Source organism: Gymnoscopelus braueri (assembly GCF_963280865.1).
Source record: "Gymnoscopelus braueri genome assembly, chromosome: 24".
Lineage (NCBI taxonomy): Eukaryota > Metazoa > Chordata > Actinopteri > Myctophiformes > Myctophidae > Gymnoscopelus > Gymnoscopelus braueri.
This window is the reverse complement of record NC_137626.1, coordinates 23,485,872-23,494,066: the sequence shown is the minus strand read 5'-3', so window position 1 is coordinate 23,494,066 and position 8,195 is coordinate 23,485,872. Positions and strand designations below refer to the sequence as shown.

Below are 8,195 nucleotides of genomic sequence, written 5' to 3'. Positions count from 1 at the left end.
AAGTACATTTTATTTATAAAGCACATTTAGGCCGACCAAAGTGCTGTACAGCATGAATGTATACACAAAACATCAAGGTTAAAACATACAAAAAAGCATCAATTACAGAACATACAACTCCAAAAAACTAAAAAGCATCAAATATATACAAAAAAACATAACAGGAAGACAAATAGCTAGGGAAAAGAAAAATGTGGGAGCACATAAACAAGTTTTCCAACCATTTCTCCACAGCAGGAGGTCTATTTAAAAGGCCTGGGAGAACAGGTGCGTTTTAGTCTGTTTTTATAGATGTCCAAAGAGAGTATAGACCTGATAATAGAGGCTGTTCCATAATTTTGGAGCAGCTACTGAGAAGGCACGGTAACTTCAGGCGGGTGCGTGGGACCTTGAGGTGCCCCTGATCTGCTGATCTTAGTGGCCTAGTGGTATCGGGGGGAGGAAGCAATTCACATTATGTAGGATGGTGCCAACCCATGGTGGGCTTTATAGACAAATAATACAACATTTGAAAAACAAGTCGCTGCAGCTTTGTGAATGTTTGTTTGTTTGTGTATGTCGGACTTTGGCGTTGATTGTAGCGTCAGTTTTGATGCTATCTTAGAATAGTTTGCATCTTAATCACAAGACATGTACCTTTAAAATGGTATATAGCTTGCCTAGGTAGGTGACACACACACTTATGTACACACAATACAGACTATTTTTGTCTGGATGCATTGAAACACAATTGTAATATAGCTTTGTCAATAAATAAAGGCGCAATAAACTCAAGAGAGTTTCAATAATATCAGCTTGTTGATTTTCATACAGTACCATTCCAAAATGAATCGATTCTTATGGCATACCCCACGGCAGGATCAGCAGTAATAAAGTGATGTCACATGCCTGACCACCGGTAAAGTCCTTTAATTTCCCTTTATAGTAGTAATGCATATTATGTAAATGTGGTAGGACAGAATACAGTAGGATGGTGCCAACCCATGGTGGGCTTTATAGACAAATAATACAACATTTAAAAAACAAGTCGCTGCAGCTTTGTGAATGTTTGTTTGTTTGTGTATGTCGGACTTTGGCGTTGATTGTAGCAGTTTTGATGCTATCTTATCGTAAATGTGGTAGGATAGAATACAGTACTGGCCCGAAAGTCCACTGGAGGCATCTGTTTATGGTTGAGATAATCACCACGCCAGATTTCGTGTAACTATCCCTATTGTGTATTTAGAATGAACACAGTTTACACATTTGAAGTGGGAATGTCTGTATTTAGTTGTCAAGTGGGCGCCTCCCATCGTAGACAAATAGTTGTGCCCTTAGTGGGAACGTTATGGTTTAGTCAGCCCAGTGTTGCTTCTTTCCACTGTGTATGTGGGTGCTGGAGTCTCACCTTTTGATCATTACCAGTAAATCCCAGAGAAAACTGAGCAGCTAACTGTGTTCAGACTTCATAGCTCCATCAGTTTGGGGAAGACAGAGCAAGTCCAGCTCTACTTGGGCCCTCGTCCAGGAAGGCAAAGGTTGTTGTATGACTGAATACTGTACAAATGTGCATCTCAGTGGAATCTCCGGCTCTTAGGGGTGTGGGTTCAGGTCTCACTCAGGGGAAGCAAACATTCACCAGTCAGCAAAATGTTCATCTAGCTAAGCATGGTTAAAGGAGTAGTTCACCCCAAAAATGACTTATTTTCTATCAATTACACAGCCCATGAAGCCTTGAATTCATGGAGATTTTTCAGTTTTTGTCGCATTCCTAAGACAATAATTTGATGACCGGCTGTGCTTCCAGTAGGAGACACAAAAGAGACTCTTTGAGTCTCTTACTGGAAGCGCAGTCAGTCATCACTGTGTGCCCCAGGGACTATTTTATTTCAATTATTTCAAAGTAAAAAATCTCAAGCATGCATGTCCACAGATCCCCAGACTACTGTGGACATGCAAGCTTGAGATTGTAACTTTGAAATAACTTTCAGTTTTTGAAATATTTTACTTAAAGCACCCAATGCATTGTCAATGGCAATGGACATTTAAATGCTGGAGTATTTCAACTTTACTAACTCAACGCTAACATACAAAGTGAGACTTCAACAGTGCTAAGAGACACATGTTGCGGTTAACTGAGTGATGGTGTGGTGGTCTAATGGTCTGAATTTCAGCACGGAGAGTCCATATTCCTATTATTAGTGTGGTTGCCCTAACAGGGCAACCAGACTATAGTACTCTATAAACTTTATTCTTTCTATGTTTCTTTCTAGATAAACTTTATTTCAGGCTGCTACTCCTCCCACAGTTTTCTTTCCCCAATTTCGTGCCATATGTCAAAATGACCGGCTTCACCGGGAATCGTGCGCTTGTACTTTGCTAAGAGATTGGTTACATAGTTTAATTGATATTGATTTATTAGTGCATTAAATTTCCCCATCCTCTTTAATGGGAAAATGAAAAAACGCCCATTCAAGTATTTTTTTCTCAGAAACCGTAAGGGCTAGAGTTACAAGACTTGCAGGGGAGGTTCATAATTTAGTGCGAAATTATTATACAAAATTTTACACCAGTCGGCCTCATGGTGGCGCTATAACAGCCCTCTTTACGTTTTGGCCTATAACTCTTGAACCGTAGGTCGTAAATTTTCCCTGGATTCCTTGGGTCACGACGCATCTCCCCATATAGGCCAAGCCCATTTGCGTCAGGATAGATTTTCCACCATTTAGAATTTTCTTCAAAACACACTTTTTTCTCATTTTCATACAAATTGTGTCCAAATCTCACACAAATCGGTACACGTGATCTCTGGACCCATGCGATAAATGTATCCAAACTGAATTTTGATAGTCCTTACCGTTCGTCTGTAATTGGCTTCCAAAGTTAGCGGGAGGGGCCCGTTTTACCAAAAATGGCAAAAATCACGAACGAAACGTCCAATCGATCCCAAATTTGTATCAGATGTCGAGGGTTGTTTACAAAAGAACGCTTCAACAGTACAAAGAGACATATGATGGGAGTGGCTGAGAGATGGTGTAGCGGTTTAAAGATCAGACTCTAAGCATGGAGATGCCATGTTCAAATCCCAGTCCTTCTATGCTTTTCAACTTTACCTAACTGAAGGCTAACATACAAAAGAACGCTTCAACAGTACGAAGAGACATATGATGGGAGTGGCTGAGAGATGGTGTAGTGGTTTAAAAATCAGACTCTCAGCATGGAAATGCCATGTTCAAATCCCAGTCCTTCTATGCTTTTCAACTTTACCTAACTGAAACATACAAAAGAACGCTTCAAGAGTACGAAGAGACATGTGAGGGGAGTGGCTGAGAGATGGTGTAGCGGTCTGAAGGTCAGGCTCTCAGCACAGAGGTTTCATGTTCAAATCCCAGTTGTCCCATATTTCAATGGTGTAGTACTTTGACATTTTCAAGGCCAAAATACACAAAAGCAGTAGAAGACACCTGTTGAGGGCCCAAAGGTGCGTTGGCGCAGTGGTGTGGTGTGCTTGATCGGTTGCCTCTGCTACAGACAGTTTGCAGGTTCAAGTCCCATGCCATCAACGTACACGGAGGACCATCGGGGGGACTCTGTCCCTCCCCTGTTTCCTGATAGTTAAAGGTGGGGGGTTATGTCTGAAAGAACTCTCCCCAGGTAAGGTTTTACAGAATGATTCAATGCCAGGATGATTGCGTTGAAGAATAATGTTATATTCTATGACTCATCAAAAGTGAGTGGAAACACTCAAAATTCCCTGGCACTGTTGCAACTCGACAATGTTTTTTTTCCCTGAATGAGTGATCAGGCTGCTACTGCTGACCTGCTACAGAGAGGGTCAAGGAGTGTGTGATGTCCAGATGACAGGGAAGAGTTCACGAAACTTTAAATGTCTTTCTGTAAAACCTTAACTGGGCAGAGTTCTTTCAGACATAACACCCTACCTTTAACCATCAGGAAACAGGGGAGGGACGCAGTCCCCCCGATGGTCCTCCGTGTACATTGATGGCACGGGACTTGAACCTGCAAACTGTCTGTAGCAGAGGCAACCGATCAAGCACACCACACCACTGCGCCAATGCAATTTTGGGCCCTTAACAGGTGTCTTCTAGTGCTTTTGACTTTCTTTTTTGTATTTTGGCCTTGAAAATTTCAAAGTACTACAACATTGAAATATGGGACAACTGGGACTTGAACATGGAACCTTTGTGCTGGGAGTCTGATCTTTAGACCACTACACCATCTCTCAGCCACTCCTATCATGTCTCTTAGTATTATTGAAGCGTTCTTTTGTATGTTAGCCTTCAGTTAGGTAAAGTTGAAAAGCATAGGAGGACTGGGATTTGAACATGACATCTCCATGCTGAGAGTCTGATCTTTAGACCGCTACACCATCTCTCAGCCACTCCCAATTTATGTCTCTTTGTACTCTTGAAGCGTTCTTTTGTATGTTAGCCTTCAGTTAGGTAAAGTTGAAAAGCATAGGAGGACTGGGATTTGAACATGGCATTTCTGTGTTGAGAGTCTGATGATTAGACCATGACACCGTCACTGAGTCACTCCCAGTCGAAGTCTCTTGATACTGTTGAAGTGTTTTTAGTATGTTAGCCTTCAGTTAGGTAAAGTTGAAAAGTAATGAACAACAGGAGGACAGGGATTTGAACATGGCATCTCCATGTTGAGAGTCATATCTTTAGACCGCTACACCATCTCTCAGCCACTCCCAACATATGTCTCTTCGTACTGTTGAAGCGTTCTTTTGTATGTTAGCCTTCAGTTAGGTAAAGTTGAAAAGCAAAGAAGGACTGGGATTTGAACATGGCATTCCTGTGCTGAGAGTCTGATGGTTAGACCACTACACCATCAGTCAGTCACTCTTAGCCAATGTCTCTTAGTATTATTGAAGCTTTCTTTTGTATGTTAGCCTTCAGTTAGGTAAAGTTGAAAAGCATGACATGTCTGTGCTGAGAGCCCGAGTTTTAGACCTCTACACCATCTCTCAGCCACTCCCATCATATGTCTCTTCGTACTGTTGAAAGAAAAGTCACAATGAAATAGAAAATAAAAACGCAATGAAATGGAAACACAATGCAATAAATAAATACATGTATTTATTTAATTGCATTTTGTATTTATTTAATTGCATTTTTATTTACATCATTGTGTTTTTAATTATTTAATTGTGGATTTTATTTATTTCATTGCAGTATTTATTTAAAAAAAATGGACCTATGGACTTGATGAAATAGCTAAAATAGCTAACGTTGAAATGAAAAGTTTAAATGAAAAAACAAAAATAAATAAGGAGAAAACGCAATGAAATGAAAAATATAATGCAATATTTTTATTTAATTGTGTTTTTTATTTATTTCATTGTGGATTTTATTTATTTCATTGTGGTATTTTTTTTTTGGAAATACCTTGGCCTCTTGGTAGTGTGTGTGCAAGGTTTCACACCTTCAGCCTTGCGGAGACAATATCTAATGTGTAAATTGTTTGCCTGGATGCTGTCATTAATTTAGTATTTTCTGTTTACTTTTAACTTTGAATTCATTCAAGTGGGTTACATTTCATTTGACCCCATCGGAAATGAGCAGGGCCTGGACAGTTTTACGTGTAATACAGGCATTCTTCTATCTAATCTTTTTGACTATTTTGACGTGAATGTCATTGTAAATTTCATTAATTGGATATAACAAATAAAAAATGTTTTCTATACTATATCAATTTCGTTTTCTTAATAGCACTGTCGTTCATGTTACTTCCTTTTCGAGAAACAGAGCAGTGTACTGTGTATTACTTTATTAATTTGTGTTAGGGAGCTACAACAACGCTCTACTTGGTTCATGATGATGAGAACCAGAAGGTGTGCACTGAGGACGGAGCCAGGGACAATTCAGGGGGGAATAAGTCTGACAGATGGAAAAGGAGAGAAGAACAGGCACGATTTACGTACGCGTATCGCACATGGCGGATGTGAAATAGTTTTGGATTGTTATCCAGTGCCCTGGCAGGCAAGCGAGACATGAAATTGCAGAAAGTTAGCTGGACTCGTAAATTAATCTGTATTTAACGAGCCTGCTGTGCAGCACCCATGGTGCCAGACTGAGACAAAGAGAAAGAGAGACAGAGAGAGAGAGAATGAGGGAGGTGCATGGAAGAGTGAGAGAAAAAGGAAGATGAAGAGCTTGTAGATCTGCAATTTCAGCTATTTTGGTAATTTTAATTTGGAAAATGTTGACAAAATGTACGTTTGACCAAAAATAGTGCCACCTGGGTTAATGTGCTTAACATAAATGTTTTATAAAATTTCGACACTATCGAACATATCAGCAAATCAAACCCTACTGTATGTGTATGCCCGTGTGAGGTGTGCGTGTATAGTAGCTTCTATCAAATGGCTCTGAAGGGGACAACAACGATCTTTCTCTCTGACTGTCTGATAATCTATTAAACAATATAACATACTGTCCAACTGAACTGGGTGGTTGGGAAACGAAGAGTGCTGTAACAGAGCAGGATAAAATAATCAAGACACTTGACAACAACAGACTTTGAACTTCTATTTAATGCCATAGAAAAGTTGGGGAACGGATCTTGCGTTCCTTCGCACTTGATTGTACTAAAACCAAACTGTCGGTGGAAGACCTGTGGAATCGGATACAAATGCTACTTCACTTGGACTGTCCGTGTGCGACGGTTCAAGACAACGTAAAAATGTGCTAATCAGAGTGACACAAATGAAACTTTTAATCAAGCATTTAAGTGCTCTGTCCAAGACAAAGACATGATTGTCAAAAGAAAGATTAATACAAATAGATGGCAAAGAATACGCCTGATTCATCTCAATGATGTATGTCACACACAGCAGCGTATACACACCCTAAAGACAGAGATGCCATCACAAAATGTATTTTTGTTTTGATTGTCACAACATTTTGTCACATGACATAAGTAAACATTTCAGGAAACTCTGTCTCACAGTCTGTTTTGGAAACAGTAAATAAAAATACAAATTTCTCACATCTTGAGATGTACAACGCTCAGTAACTTTTTTTGCAGTGTTATCCAGTTCTCTCTCACATTAACATTTATATTTTTCACTCCTATCAAAGAAAATAATAATAATAATATTAGCATCAATACTGGCAACAATAATATTGAGTTTTTTGATTAAACATGGCAATAAATACTTGTGCTGATTGGAGAGTGGGACACAACAGATTTGGCAACTTAAGAGAAAAAAGGTGTTCCATTTGCACATACTGTTTGGCAGTCAATGCATAGACCTCATAAAGCATCATGGGAAAGACACAGTTATAAAAAAAATAAAACAAAAAGGCAGAAAAAACATATTTGATGAAATATGGGCACCTGTTTTGGAAAAATGAGGTGTAGGATCTCACAATATAAGAGCTGCATGCCATTGGTCCAATATGCCACTTTTCGTGTGAGGTACTTTGTTGCCTTGTTTTCTAAAGCCTCTTTATTGTCAAGTCCTATACTGACCAGATCCCTCAGAACCAGTAAGCTACAACGTCATCAACATCCTTATGTCCCTTATTTCCTTTGGTCACAGCACTTATAGTCGCTGCCACAGTTCTTAAACCACAAACTCGGATGATTGCATCCACACAAAAATTGCTCTGCGTTTTTGAGAGTGTGTGTGTGGTGAGTAGATGCGAGTGTGTTGGTTGTACCATGTAATAAGGTGTTTCTTGCACCCATCTGTGTTCCCATCACGTCCTGTCTCACCTCATGTCTCTGTTCTCTGTTCCCTTCTGTTATCTCTGCTGCTCCCCAGAGTCATGGGGGCTCTCTGGACCATTGAAAGGGGACATGGAGGTGGTCCTTGGGGCCAAAGCTTCTCTGTCCTCCACCTCCACATTCTCAACCTCCATATCCACCCCCGCCCCTCCTCCTTCACCCCCGTCGCCTCCTCCCTCTGTTCTGTACACTTCCACCGAACCGGTGCCGTCCTCGCTGGACTCCTCGGATCCCGAAAGCACCTCCTCCTCGCCGGTGCCACCGAGGCACTCTGCCGCCCCCAGGGGCCCATTGGCGGGGCCCGGGCTTTCGCCGTCCTCCCCTAGGGCGCCGGGCTCCCTGGTCTGGCTGTGGTGCTTGACGTGATAGCGCTGGTTCTGGAAGAATTTGACGATGGTGTGCTTGGGTAAGTCCAGCTGGGCCGACAGGGTGTGGATGGCCTCCTGGTCCGG

At 40.9% G+C, this 8,195-nt stretch overlaps 1 protein-coding gene across 2 annotated transcripts in view; it reads right to left on the bottom strand.

The window, feature by feature from the left end:
• Positions 1-6,526: 6,526 nt before the first annotated feature.
• The window catches only part of LOC308080802 (DNA-binding protein SATB2-like), a 38,587-nt gene continuing 36,918 nt past the window's right edge, over positions 6,527-8,195 (bottom strand). For both annotated transcript variants that reach the window (XM_080422807.1, XM_080422808.1), the window contains exon 13: positions 6,527-8,195. This exon is cut by the window's right edge and continues 279 nt beyond it. In XM_080422807.1, the coding sequence (XP_080278933.1) occupies positions 7,761-8,195 (435 nt within the window). In that variant the 3' untranslated portion in view covers positions 6,527-7,760.